General features: G+C 45.1%; 1 protein-coding gene across 1 annotated transcript in view; it reads left to right on the forward strand.

The window, feature by feature from the left end:
* A2M (alpha-2-macroglobulin) overlaps positions 1–13,846 on the forward strand; it is a 31,305-nt gene continuing 17,459 nt past the window's right edge. Inside the window, exons 1-14 of the mRNA XM_009330277.1 lie at positions 1–89; positions 1,775–1,958; positions 3,025–3,184; positions 4,059–4,111; positions 4,637–4,657; positions 5,022–5,190; positions 6,451–6,535; positions 7,378–7,501; positions 8,783–8,897; positions 9,737–9,846; positions 10,366–10,524; positions 11,934–12,161; positions 12,502–12,565; positions 13,066–13,208. Coding sequence (XP_009328552.1) covers positions 1–89; positions 1,775–1,958; positions 3,025–3,184; positions 4,059–4,111; positions 4,637–4,657; positions 5,022–5,190; positions 6,451–6,535; positions 7,378–7,501; positions 8,783–8,897; positions 9,737–9,846; positions 10,366–10,524; positions 11,934–12,161; positions 12,502–12,565; positions 13,066–13,208 — 1,704 coding nt within the window. The remainder of the gene's footprint in view (positions 90–1,774; positions 1,959–3,024; positions 3,185–4,058; positions 4,112–4,636; positions 4,658–5,021; positions 5,191–6,450; positions 6,536–7,377; positions 7,502–8,782; positions 8,898–9,736; positions 9,847–10,365; positions 10,525–11,933; positions 12,162–12,501; positions 12,566–13,065; positions 13,209–13,846) is intronic.

The following is a 13,846-nucleotide window of genomic DNA, read 5'->3' on the forward strand; positions in this document are numbered from 1 at the left end:
ATGGGGAAGGACAGGGTGCTCATCAAACCAAACATCTTCCTCCTTCTCCTCTTCTTCCTTCCTGGAGACACCTCGCCCGCCACAGAACCGTAAGCTACACAGGGGGTTCTCTGGGCAGGCAGGAGACCTGGGTTGTGTTCCTGTGTCTGTTGCTTTGTCTCTTATTTTCTGCCTACTTTATTTTACACAGGAATAAAGACACCAGGGCTGGGTAAAGTGTCTTCTACAAACAGCAACTCTAGTGTTTCAGGGGGACCCAAAACAGTCTCTGAAATTGAGATATCAGTAAAATTTCAGGGGGAAAAAAAAAGGAAAAAAAAAAGAAAAAAGAGGGAAAGGTCTATGAGAATACCTTTTGCTGCTTCAGAGAATTGACAGCATTTCAACAAAATTTTCTGCACAGAATTGGTTCTTTACTTAAAAGGCAACTTTTTATAACTGTTTACACATTCAGTTTTTCTTAAGAGACAGACTTTTTTGAAAAGACAATGAAAGGTTTCATTTTGGGTTGACTACCCTACTCCCAGGTTGGAATGCCCAAGAGATGGGAGTGGTTTTTTGATTGATAATGAGGAAAAAATGAACAAATAACAGATCTGGCATGACCAGAAATGGCTTTATTTTTTAATTCACATTTTTTCAACTCAGCCAATGGAATGAAAATTCCCTTCTCACTAAGGGTTATGTGGCACTGTAAGGCTGTGACTGTTAAGGTCTGTGAGGGTATATTGTGCTGCATCCTTTCTTCACCCCCTTTTGCCCTGTTTGTATGTGAAGGGAGTGTGTGTTGTGTGCATGTGTGTAGGTGTATGGCAGGAGCAGCGCATAAGGGGTCCTGACATTCCAGAGACTTTCTTCTTTGGCTTTTTGGCAATGTCTTCTCCTCAGCAAAGCAAGGCTGTGCTGCAGCGCTTTCATCAAATGCAGGGTAAGCAGACAGCAAGGTTGGGATCTGAGGGGTCAGAGCTTTCTCCCTGCAGACCAACTGATGGACATAAAGGTGTCAGAGCGTCCCCTACCACTAAAGGCAATGCCCTTCCTTACTGCTGAGGTTTTAAGGGCTCTTTTCCCAGCTGCTTGCTGTTCTGGGGATGTCTGCCAGAGGCCAGTCCTTGCCCACCCAAAAGGGAGCACTGTTGTCATTAGGCGGATCAGGTTTTATTCCCAGATGCAGTGCTGGGCACGGAGACACCACCAGCACGTTGCTCCACTGGGAAGGTGGCTGCGTGGGGCCGGGCAGGGACCCCCTGCTCGGGCTGAGCCAGAGGGGCTTGCTTCCCTGAAAAACTACAATTTGCTCCAGTGTTTTTTGCTTAAGATCTGGCACCACGCTGTGGCAGTTTTGGGTCCCTGCGAGGAATGCAAGTAGTGCTACAAACGGTTTGCGGCGTGTAGTCGATGGCGTTTATTCACTAGGTACCGGCACTTGTGTGGCTCCTGAATCCTACTAACAGTGTCTAGCAAAGCTGACAATTGACTCTTCCCTACTGGTGTTATTCAGGGTCCCAGGAGGAAGTGCTGCTGTTGTGCCAGAACCTAGAAAAATATATCCCTTCCAGACATTTGCATTGAGGATTTCCTGTGGTATTTTACTTTTGAGACCAGCCTCTCTGCTTTCCCCTGCTGTTACAGACATGCTTGTTACACTCCTAGAAAATGCATCTCTCCCTGTACAGTGAAGACTGTAGTCATCAGATTGGTTTATTTGCTCTTTCTGTATAGCTCCTGTTACCTGTTCCTGCTCCTCTGACCTATCCTTCTCCCCTGTTCCTAGGCAGTATATGGTGCTACTGCCCTTTCTGATACACACTGATTCTCCTGAGAAAGTCTGTGTTCAGCTGACCCACCTGAATGAGTCTGTGACACTGAGTGCCACACTCGAGTATCAAGGGGAAAACAGGAGCTTGATTGATGACGTGGTGTCGGAGAAGGACGTGTTCACCTGCATCCCTTTCTCTGTGAGTATCTCATCCTTGTGGGATGATCCCTTGTGCCAGGGATAAACTGTAAGGGCACTGAATAATAATGAACAGAGTAACACTGTGTAGGTATTCACTTCCCTCTTGGCCAAAGGTGTGTTCGTGTCCATCCTCAACACCCTCTCACTGGTGAGATCTCCTTAGCATGCTACCTGAATGGGAAATGCTGAATCCTGGAAAGCCAGCCCCTCTCTAGGACAGGGGGAGGAGAGGCCAGGAGAAAGAAGAGGTTTTAGTATTGACGCTCCTGATGGCTGTTCGGTGAACAGCTTCTTCAAATGGCTCTCCACATCATCCTTCAACAGCCACAGATTGTCACTTGAGTGCCTTCAAATTGGGGTAGAGCTTTTAGACCTCAGATACTTTTTGCCTTGTGGATATAGTACACTGAATTAATGTGAGAACACAGAGCTGTGATTGCCTCTGTCTGAAAAAGAGAACGAAGCAGGAAATTCATAGCTTAACGTAATTGATAGTCCCAGGGACTATAACAAGTCATAGGCAACTGGGAAAGTTGGTCATCTGGCTCAGAGCGCAGATTACGTCTTTGGCCTGAAGGCTGAAGAACTGGCCTTCAGGACACTGAACAGGTTGGCATCTGTGTCTGGGTTTGTCAGATATAGGCTGAAGATTGAATTTTGTCACTTGGAGAGAAATGTATAGAGATTTGGCATGTCTGGTTTGGAAAAGGAAAAGGGACATTATCTGCAAGAGAAGGGAGACTATTCCATTGCCCTTGTGAATGTCAAAAGGAAAAGGACAGAAAGGTTTTGGTCAGTAAGAATTTGGTCAGGGCAGTAAGAATTGTCTTTTATTGGGTGGCAGAGCTGGGAGTTTGCTGCACAATACTTGCACAATCACTGCACAGCAGTAGGAATAAGTAGGAATATGGGACAAGTAAAGATCAGTCTCTTGTTCCTGATTATAGTTTCCCTCACCTCTGCATTGGGTCCGTCAGGATTATATTAGATCTCTTATTTCATGAAGTTCAGTTCAGGAAGCCTTTAAAGGTGGTTTGTAACATAGTTGCCTTCTTACTCTCCAGCTTCCAAAATCAAATAGCCAGTCACCAGTCACATTTCTCACTGTGACAGTGAAGGGGGCAACACTGCAGTTCAGGAGCCGCAAGTCGGTGCTGGTCAAGAATTCTGAGAGCTTGGTCTTCGTCCAGACAGACAAACCCATCTACAAGCCCGGACAGACAGGTACCAGGGAAGGGGTGGAGACTTGCATTTGAAGCAAAAATATGTACTAAAACTGTTGGACTGTGCTGGCCAGTTGTCGACCGGGGGTCAGAACAGCAGTCTCGTGGCTGAGGCTTATGTTTTTAATGCTTCATATGGGAACAATGTGGGGAACCTTAAGATACATGCATGCAACTGGGGCACCTGCACACACTCCCTCTTTCACTGTGGGCTCTGTTGTTGTGGTCCATGCAGTTAGGGTCCGCATTAAAATCAGAGAAAGACTGGATATTTGTCCTATAGAGAACAGGGCCAAAATTCAGAATAAGTCATGAAATAGCTTTCAAAGCAGCAGCTGATTTTGCTCAATGAAGACAGAGAGAACTATATAAGCCATTTATTTCTTCTGGGCCATTGATCTCCTAAATTTGGCCTGGACAGGAACTAATTTCCTAAAAGGGACACTGAATTCTTTATCCATCCAGAGCCAACACAAACTTGCAGCCAAGTGCTGAAGTAATTTGCTTGCATTCATCCTTCCTAAGAAGTCACTCTAGTTATAACAAAATTAGAAGACCCATGTGAATTCCAATGTAAAAATGTATCCTTGCAAAGTAGACAAAGGCAACTTAAATTTAACTTTGGTCCTGATTAATGAGGCCCTGATGCCCATGATCAGGAAGATGTTCACACTGCTGCGGATTTGCTCTTAACATCCTCTTATTCATGTAATTTGTTACATGGGTAACCTTCTAGCATGCCTTAGCTTTCTAGTGAATGGAATTTCTTCAGAAGAGAACATCTCTGTTCTCTGTTGTACCACTTGTTTTTGCAACTGATGTTTTCTGGTTGGTGACTGCACTGTGGAATCTCACTGTCTGCCTTTCTCCATCAGTCCTGTTCAGAATTGTTTCTCTGGATAAAGACTTCCGTCCCTTGAACGAGGTGGTAAGTATGATACTTCCTTTTCAGTAGTTATTTGGCCTTAAGTTGTCTATATGGGGAAAGGAAGGAAAGAAGTGTCTTTTGGGGATAGCTCTCAGTACATAGAGATAGTTGTGCAATTCCTGGGTTACCTCAGATCTTGTTAACAGGATCTGTTCTTCAGATTTCTGCATAGGGCTGCTTTCTGCTTTCTTGGAAAGGTTTGACAAACTTCAAATGAACGGTGCTGGTGTAAACACCCCAGCAGCAAGCAAATCTGCATGATCACAGTGTACACCTGCTCTTAGTACTGCAGACCATACAGAGTTAGTAATTTCAGCTGACTTTTCTGCCTGAGACAAAGGATTGCCCCCCCATCTTGATGTACCTCAGAATGCTCTGTTGTTCCATACCAGGGACTTCCTTATCCCATTGGGTGATCAGCTTGTTCCCTGAAACATGGTCATAGCCCTGGTCATTTGACTGTGTTGCTTGCACTCTGTCTAAATGTGCGTTCTAAATATGCTGTTTCCTTTCTTCTCTTTCTAGTTTCCGCTGGTCTATATTGAGGTATGTACAAACATTCAATTCATGTTCACATCTATCACACCTCAACCTGGGCAGCATAACTACCAGTTGCCTCAAGATGATTCTTGTCATTCTTATTTATTAAGCAGGTCCATAATATTAATTTGAATATACAGAGCTTTAACTCATATGGTGGCAACCATGTAGTCTAGGCCCAGGTTACAGCTCCTTCTGTTGTGCAGCCCTGGACTCCCCACACAACTCTGTTAGTGCCCCCCACTCCTACCCTGCAGCCTCCTGAAACACTGGGGCTGGGCCTCCCCTCACTGCTTTTGCTGGTGCTTTTTCGTTCTCATTGCAGACTCCCACTGTTCTCACAATGTCGTTGTGGTCTCATTATCTGTAGGACCCAAAGAAAAACCGTCTGTACCAGTGGGCAAAGGCAGAGTTAAAGGGAGGGTTAATCCAGCTGTTCTTCAACCTCACCTCTGAACCTATGCAAGGGACCTACACAGTGGTGGCACAGAAGGTCTCTGGGACAACAATTCGGCATCCTTTCTCTGTGGAGGAGTATGGTAACTGTCACTGCGGTTTCAAGTTCCTAACAACTAGTCCCATGGGGCATGAAAGCTTAATTGAACAGGATGGTAGACCTGACCAGGATGTCCAGCATGGCTGGAAAAATGTCTGTGTGTCCTCTCCCTCCCAAGCATCATCCCTTTCTGAGGAGTGAAGACTGAAGGACTTGAGCAACCTTTCTCCACTCCTCCCTAAACCCCAGGCCATGCAGTGCAGCTCTTCTGACTCCCCACCTCAGCAAGGCTCCCATCAGGAGGAGCAAGTGTGCTTGGATCAGTCTGTGCTGGCAACTACAAGTGTCACCTCCTTTCAGAGGTGACTTAAGGCCACAGCCTCATCTCCAGATGGCTACACACCTGTCAAGTGTCATGCTATGAGTCTGGGTCTCCCCTGCCTGAGGCCCAAAGTCCTGACCTTTTGGTGTAAGCTGGGGCTGTCTGTAAATTCAGATCTTGCCTGTCCTCCCCCACAAGCTAAGCCCGTAGCTCACATTACGTCTTAGTGCCTTAACCTCTCTCTGGTACTCTCACCCCTATGCCAGTTCCATCTGCTTGGCTAGAAAATGGTACCCCAATACACACCCATGCATGATTGCAACCAACATAGCTTTCCACCCCAGCAAGCCAGCTGCAGCCCTTGTTACATGGTCTGATGTGATCTGGCTCATGCAGCAGAGATGAGTTCTGGAAGATGAGTCTGGAAGTCCTTTGACATCTTTCAATTGCAAGACTGTTCCTGTGCCCTGAATCCCTCCTAGTTCTCCCAAGACAGTCACCATCCATTTTGCCTCCTGCAGCTGGGTTTGGATGTGATGTCACCCTGTGCTAAGTCACCAGGGAAGCTATGGGGTCTTCGTATTTTGCGAATTGGAAAGACCTACGTGCTTTGGAAATGCAGAGACCAGGCTGCAGTCCCAGCTCTGTATGTTTGTGGGAGACCTCTATTGACTTAGCACTCTATTTTACTGTATCCTACTGCTGTAGGACTGATAACCCATGTGTTATCTAACAAGCTGCTGTATTTTAATAGCTGGTATAATAATCCTGTCGTCCTACCTGGCACAGTGGTTGGCTGAGTGCCTGTGGTTTTCATTGACCTCAGTGGGATGTGCAGGTAAACAGAAGCCTCTAAAATTTGACCATTTAGATGCAAAAGGCTTTCAGGACATTTGTAAGAACAGCCTTTGAGCAGCCTTCATGTCTCATTCTTATGTTATTCCCCACCACATAGACTGTTTTCCTTTGGTTCTGCTGCAGTGCTGCCAAAATTCGAAGTAACAGTGAAAATGCCCAAGGTGATCACCATTCTTGATGAGAAGCTGAAGGTGACAGTTTGTGGTCTGTGAGTGTCATTCTTTCAAGTCCTTCTTGGTTTCAGGTTTTTCTTCAGCTGCTGCTGAAAGTCCAGTTGGGAGACTGAGATATGATACTTCATTATATTTCTCAATCCTTTTGGGGTCCCAGGACCAAACAGACTACATGTACCATTAGACAAAAGGCAACAAATATTGCTTGGGGCACTTTGTACATAACATGTAGAAACATATTGTTGTTCTGTTTTTTGGGAGGGTTTTTTTTGCATATTTTTTGAGCCATAGAAGATTTAAGACCAGCTGCAGTGCTAGGGAAGAGGTCTTCAGTTTAGTTTACCTGGGAATTATGTTTTAACTGTGGCTTCTGCTTGTCATCGCTGAGAGGAAACCATAAGTGATGCAGCTGCCCTCTTTCCTTTGGGCCACCTCATTTGATTCTGCATGGCATGTTCCACGCATCCTGCAGGAAGAGCTACGACTCAGGCTGAAGAACAAGCCAAAAGACCCAGAGCACATACATAGACAAACCAGTTCCATCAAAATTGTGCGGTGGGGTAGATACTTGCAACATGTTCTCCAAGGTGAGGGGTAGTCTCAACTAAATCGGCATTAGGGTAAATGATTTCTGCAGACTTGTGTGTTATTCCTAGGGATGCAATAAGATTCAGTGCTCCTGCCCCCATTGCCGAGCTTGATCCTAAAATGTTACCAAATTTCTTTCTGCTTTTTATTTCCTGTGATGACCCTGCTGTATCCTGGAGGCACCTCTAGGGAAGAGTCCTGGCTCCACTAGGGGTGAGCTAGTCATTTTTCTCCATCCCTCTTACATTCCTAAAGGCTGTGTTTTTCTTTCAATCCTCCCTGCTGGTAGATACACATTTGGGAAGCCTGTTCCTGGCCTCGTGAGCTTCCGTGTCTGCCGGAAGTTTGAACACGCAGACACCGCCTGCTATGGTGAAGAGGCTAAGGCAGTGTGCGACGAGTTCTCTGGACAGGTGAGCCATGATTACTCTTGTAGGTAAAGTGATAGGAGAAAGTGTGATTTATTGAGCATGCCTTGTAGGCACAGGCTTCCTCTGACGGAGTATGTACAAGCATGAGTGTGAAGAGGGGAGAGACTCCATATATTTTAAGGAAGCCTGAAGAAGGAGAGAAGATTGGATGCAAGGTGAAAAGTGAAAGGTAAAAACAATGGGAAGGTCTGTGCAGTGAGAAAGATGTGTGTAAAGGCAAGAAGCTGATGGAGGAGGAAGAGATGAAAGAAACAAAAAAAAAGGTCAGATGGCGTGTAGAGAATATAAGAGAGGAGTGAGATAGAAAAGGCATGAGCGATGAGAGCAGAGTTGGAGTTGGTTTACGCTAGAGACAGTGTGTTGGATCAGAAGTTGGTGTTAGAAGCAGGAAAGGAGCAGAAACCAGGGGAGGGGTGATGCAGTTTGTGCAAGAAGGAAAGGAATATGGATTTAGCAGCAGCGGTTAAGACAGACAGAAAAAAAAAAATCACTTTTTTCACTCTTCAGATGGGCAAGTCTACAAGAGCAAAACTGAATGATGTTTGGAGCATGGACAGGTGCAACAGTGCTAGCTTAATTGACAGAAGCTGGAGTAGCAGCAATTGTGGAAATATGCCAGGACAAGAAAGCAAGCAGAAGGCATGCTTACGGTCCTTGGCGTCCGCTATAGTACGATACCCACAATTGCCTCTGCCATTGCTGTTGTTACCCATGCTAAAAGAAAATACGAACACTGTGGTGCTAACCTCTGTTCCAGCCATCTCTTCCCTTTTCTGTGGAGACCTGCCTTGAAGATGCTAAAGAGAGGTGGCAAGCTTTGGAAATACTTTTCCAGCTGTCATCTTCTTTCTGCACATACACAGGCTTTGGTTTATGTATCGCTCATGCGGCTTCTGCATTTTAAGTCAGCAGCTATATTCTAATGTGCCTGATGCCTGGCAAACAACTCCTCTGTGGCATACACTTGAATAATTCCCTGTGCTTCTGTATCAAGTGTTTGGAATTTCAAACTTCACACACACATACACAAAAATCTTCTAGGTTGCAAACTCTTTGCTCTGATGTTGCTGCAAGTACTTCAAAATGCTCCTTGCCAAGTTATTTATGTGCTTTTCCAGTTTTGATAAAAACAACAGAGGGAATGATCTGTGAGTTTATGGGCTTCTCTTCCAGTTCAGAGCAACGCACAGTGATGGATTCATGAAGTTGGATAAACATTATACAAATGAGACTATAATGGTCTTGTTTGTTTTCCTCCAACAGACAGACAACTATGGCTGCATTTCTGAAATGGTAAAGACCAAGTTATTCCAGCTCAAGAGAAGTGGATATGAGAATAAGCTCCATGTGGAGGCTAAAATTAAAGAGGAGGAGACAGGTATGAATCATCTGGATCGAAAAGCCCAGGAGAGACCAGCAGAGTGGCCTGCCAAGTAGGAATGAGGGAGAAAAGCAGACTCTTGCTTTTCTGAAATCCTAAAGTTTTCCTACCTGGAGGCCAGGAGCATCAACAAAATTGCTTGTCCAGCAAAGGAGGCTTGGCCTGGATTAAAAGTAATTTATCCTGGGCTGCATCAAAAGAAGCGTGGCCAGCAGGTCGAGGAAGATAATTCTGCCCCTCTACTCTGCTCTGGTGAGACCCCACCTGGAGTACTGCGTCCAGCTCTGAAGCCCTCAGCATAAGAAAGACATGGACCTGTTGGAGCGGGTCGAGAAGAGGGCCACAAAAATGATCAGGGGGATGAAACACCTCTCCTATTAAGAAAGGCTGAGAGGGTTGGGGTTGTTCAGCCTGGAGAAGAGAAGGCTCTGGGGAGACCTTATTGCAGCCTATCAGTACTTAAAGGTGGCTTATAAAAAAGATGGTGGCAAACTTTTTAGCAGGGCCTGTTGCGACAGGACAAGGGGGAATGGCTTTAAACTAAAGGGGCGTAGATTTAGACTAGATATAAGGAAGAAATTTTTTACGCTGAGGGTGGTGAAACACTGGCACAGGTTGCCCAGAGAGGTGGTGGATGCCCCATGCCTGGAAACATTCAAGGTCAGGTTGGACAGGGCTCTGAGCAACCTGATCTAGTTGAAGATGTCCGTGCCCACGGCAGGGGGGTTGGACTAGATGACCTTTAGAGGTCCCTTCCAACCCAAACTATTCTATTCTATGATTCTATAATTCTGGTCAGGCAGAGACAAATTAATTCTCTGTGCTTCTTCCTGCAGGAGTGGAGTTGATTGGAACAAGCTTTTCTGAGATCACAACCACCATTAGCAAAATCACCTTTGAGCATTCAGACTCCCACTACAAACCTGGAATCCCCTTCTTTGGGCAGGTACGGAAACCATGAGAATGGAATGCCATGAGTGCCAAACGATCACGCTACTGAACCTCCTGGACAGATACATGCCCTGCTCTGCAAAGATGCTGGACCTTGGTGCTGCTAATCCCTGTGGGCCTCCTCTCCTCTGCAGACTCTCAAACCAGGGAACAGCAGCAGAGACCACAGCCCTCATCCTGTTTACCCCTCTGTCCTCGTGCTTCTGCTTCTCCAGTCAAGTAAAATTCTGTTTTTCCAGCCTCCTGTTTAATAATAGGAGGCCTAAGGGGTGTGAGTGCATGTCAATCTCCATGTCAACTCCTCTGACCCAGAGGTGGAGATAAGAAAGGGCCAAAGAAATAAGATTCAGAAAGTTTGCAGCTCTCTCTGAAAGAGATAGATGATGCACATGTAAAGTGCAGTGGAGGCTTCCTTGTCTACATGAGTCCAACATCCTTAGCTTGGTGGTCTATCAGTCTGTTCAGGTGACAGGCATTCCTTTCCTTCTATACTGTACTGTTTTTGCTCCTCCAGGTGAAACTAGTGGATGGATCTGGTGCTCCAATCGCCAATGAAATTGTGAGGATTTCTCTCCAAGGAGACCAGGAAACCAACTACACAACAAATGAAGAGGGCAGAGCACGATTTGCCCTGAACACTTCCATGTTGTACTTTCATTCTGTTGGAATTAGGGTGAGTCCTGCAGGAGAGGAGGTCATGAAGTGACCCACAGGGCTGGAAGGGGAGTACCTCTGAAGTTTCTACTACATATGCAAAAGCACTTACCTTCTTGTTCCTGGTTGTTTGTGCCAACCTTGACATCAGTGTGGTGGAAATAGCCGTACAACAAACCAGGTTGCCATGTCACAATTGCACTTAGCTTGTAAGTATTTGATTTCTGCTTGGCAATAGCAATATAGTGTTAGAAGGAACATCAAGAGATCATAACAGTCCATTCTGCTCCAAGGGATCACCAGCCCTACCTAGACAAATCTGTTTCAAGGGTGGGTCTAACTTCCATGGTGGAGTGCTGCTAGTGCTTTACTGTCTTTTCAATTAAATGATTTCCCAAGTATCTCATCTAAATATCCTTTGTGGTCAGTTAAGGCAATCTGCAGCTCTCAGGATTTAATTTAGCATTCTGAGTTTCTAAGCCGTCCTCCTTATTTTTTTCTTTTTTTTTCTTTTCCCTGCCATAAAGAGAAAAAGAATATGAACCATTCACAGAAATTCTCTCCCTAGTGTGGAATTTGATTATCTGGGAAAAATAAGAGCTGCTGAGCATCCTTTTGTTAGTGGAAAATGCAATATGTGTGTAATACACACATTTCATAATATCTCACCCTGGAATAGGGCAGATTGTCTAGAATTATATTTGCTCTTCTCCCTGCGATTCTCTTGTTACAGATTAAAACCATTAAAAATTATCCAGAAGCTACCACTAGGTGCTTGAAGTTTTCAGAATTTTGCAGGGTAAAGAAAAGGCAAGAATTCCCAAGTATAGTGAGGAAGATAAGGAAATAAGGGCCTGTGAGGCACATGAAATGCTGAAGTAGTACCCTTCTAAATGTGAAATATCTTCCCCTTGCTCTCATTTTTAAGAAGACCTGGACTCTCTCAGCTCCTAAACTTCTATTCAATTTAGGTTTTGAATTCTCAGGTGGAGACTTTTCCTCCTTTTCCATAGCATCCTTAGCTTGATCTTGGCACTAGTAATCTCTAAACTGAACAGCGCTATCCCTTCTCCAGCACCAATAATGAGAAGAAAAATGAAAATCAGCTTCTCTTCTCTTTTAAGCTAACAGGATATTAGAGAGGGCAAAGTATTAGGGTAAAAAGCCCTTGAGGTGATACAAACTACTGATATGATTCAGCTTGTTTGAGACAAACTCCAGCTTCTCTGGGAGTGAGATCATTCCCAATGATTTGCTAAAGATACCACCACCCTGTTTCGCATTTTCCAAACTCATGGGTTTTTTTTGTAGACTACCTTGTTACTTAAATACAAAAAATACCAAACCTTTAACACTAGGCCATGAATTTTGGCTCCAGTTCAGCCACCTGTGTTCGAGGATCTATGTGTGTATTTTCTCCTTTTCCAGGCAACTCATAAAGTACATCCCTACTGCCGTGACCATTCCTGGGTTGTTCCACATTATGAAGGCAGCTATCTCCAACTAAAGCGCTTTTACTCTCCTAGTAATAGCTTCCTCAAAATTGAGCCCAAGTCTGAGACACTCAGCTGTGGCTCCTCCACAGAGGTCCGCGTGCACTATATCCTTACTCCAGAGGCCATAGGAGAGCAGAAGAAAATTGTCTTTTACTACCTGGTAAGCTTGCACCTGCCATACAGTGAGGTTGTCACTGGTAATTATAGCGGGGCTGGAGATGGAAATTGTGGTTTGTGGCAGTAGGCTTTAAACACTTTCCCATCATCATTCATATGTTCTTTTCCCACAAAAAGGAGGGTCTGGCTTAGGAACAGAAGAGTAAGGATGTCCCAGTGCCCCCTGGGTGAGCACTGGGATTCTGCTACAGGGAGGTATAGAGCAGCTGAGCAGGGTGCAAGCAGCAGACATACAGCTCAGTTGCTCTCCTCCCAGGTTCCCCCTCTTTAAGTTTTGGCTCATGCATAACCTCAATCACAGCAGGGTTTCTCTTTCCTTTCAGGTGATGGCCAAGGGAATCATTAAGCAAGCAGGCACCTACATTCTGGATTTGGACCAGGAAAGTGGTGAGTTCCTCTCCCCTGCCAAATTGTCGCTGTCTTGGAAGGCTAGGCAACTGTGGCAGACATACAGGCTGCTTCCATATAAATGCAGGGATCCACATCTCCATGTCCTCTAAGATATGGGAAGAGTTTGAGCTTTCTTTTCTCTGCCTGTATTTAGGCTTTGCACAGATTTGCTCTAATCCCTTGTGCTAGCTGTCTTTCTTCTGACACTGCATTTCTGGGGCACCCATGCTCCTAGGAGACACAGAATGATGGTCTGTTTTTAGAAGCTGAACCAAAATTCAGCATGCTTACACACTGGAAAACAGGATTTAAAACAGGCCTTTTCAGTTAGACAGTGAGACTTATGCATCTCTGTGAGCACCGATTCATCCCACTTGGAGGCCTGGAGTTTCATCATGGCTAGGACGAAGTTCAGCATGAAGTCAAACCTAGAATTTTGGCTGCTCCAAGAGCAGGTTTCCTGTACCTTAACTTTTTGCTCTTGTTTTGTTTGCTAGCCAATGGGGTCTTCCTGCTACAGCTGCCTGTACAAGATGATATTGCTCCAGTGGCCCAAGTGCTTGTCTATACCACTGCCCCCAGCAGGGAGGTGATTGCCGATTCAATCAAGTTCAGTGTAGAAAAGTGTTTCAGCAATAAGGTAAGTGTCCAGTTCTTGAGGGAGCAGCCATCAGATTGCAGCGTGGCCAAGTTCATTTATTTAGGTTTAGCCTGGCTAAGATCATTTATTTAGATGCACTAAAACTGGACAAACCACCTATCAATTGTTCTAGGTAGCTTCACTGCTTACCGGTTTGTGCTAGCTTGGAGGAGATCAACTGTTGGAAAAAAGGTGCTAGCAGGGACTACACTGATAAAACCCCTCTTAGCAACTAGTCGCAGCCACTGACCTCACAGGTGGTCCTGGGTAAGAAAAAGGGAAGCCACATGTCTTTTGTAATACTGCAACCCATGTATTTCACTCCATTTCCCACAAACTCATTCTAGCAATGAGATGGCTGCTTGTGTGATCACAGGGCAAAAATAAACCACACACAGCCCCAGTCCAGTGGGCGAAGCTAATACTTGTCAGATCTTTCAACTCCCATACATCTTATCCTGTCATTTTAATTTCTGTTGTATGTAAATGGAGATAAACCTTGCCTGAACCTGCTGAGCAATGCACAGTGGTGCTTCAATAACAATGGTGAGACTGAAAGAGTGCAGAAAAATAAAGCCTTCTTTCTGCTAGCATGTGGACCATTGTTCTCTTATAGCTCCACATATTCCTTATGCAGA

Source organism: Pygoscelis adeliae, unplaced genomic scaffold, assembly GCF_000699105.1.
Source record: "Pygoscelis adeliae isolate BGI_AS28 unplaced genomic scaffold, ASM69910v1 Scaffold538, whole genome shotgun sequence".
Lineage (NCBI taxonomy): Eukaryota > Metazoa > Chordata > Aves > Sphenisciformes > Spheniscidae > Pygoscelis > Pygoscelis adeliae.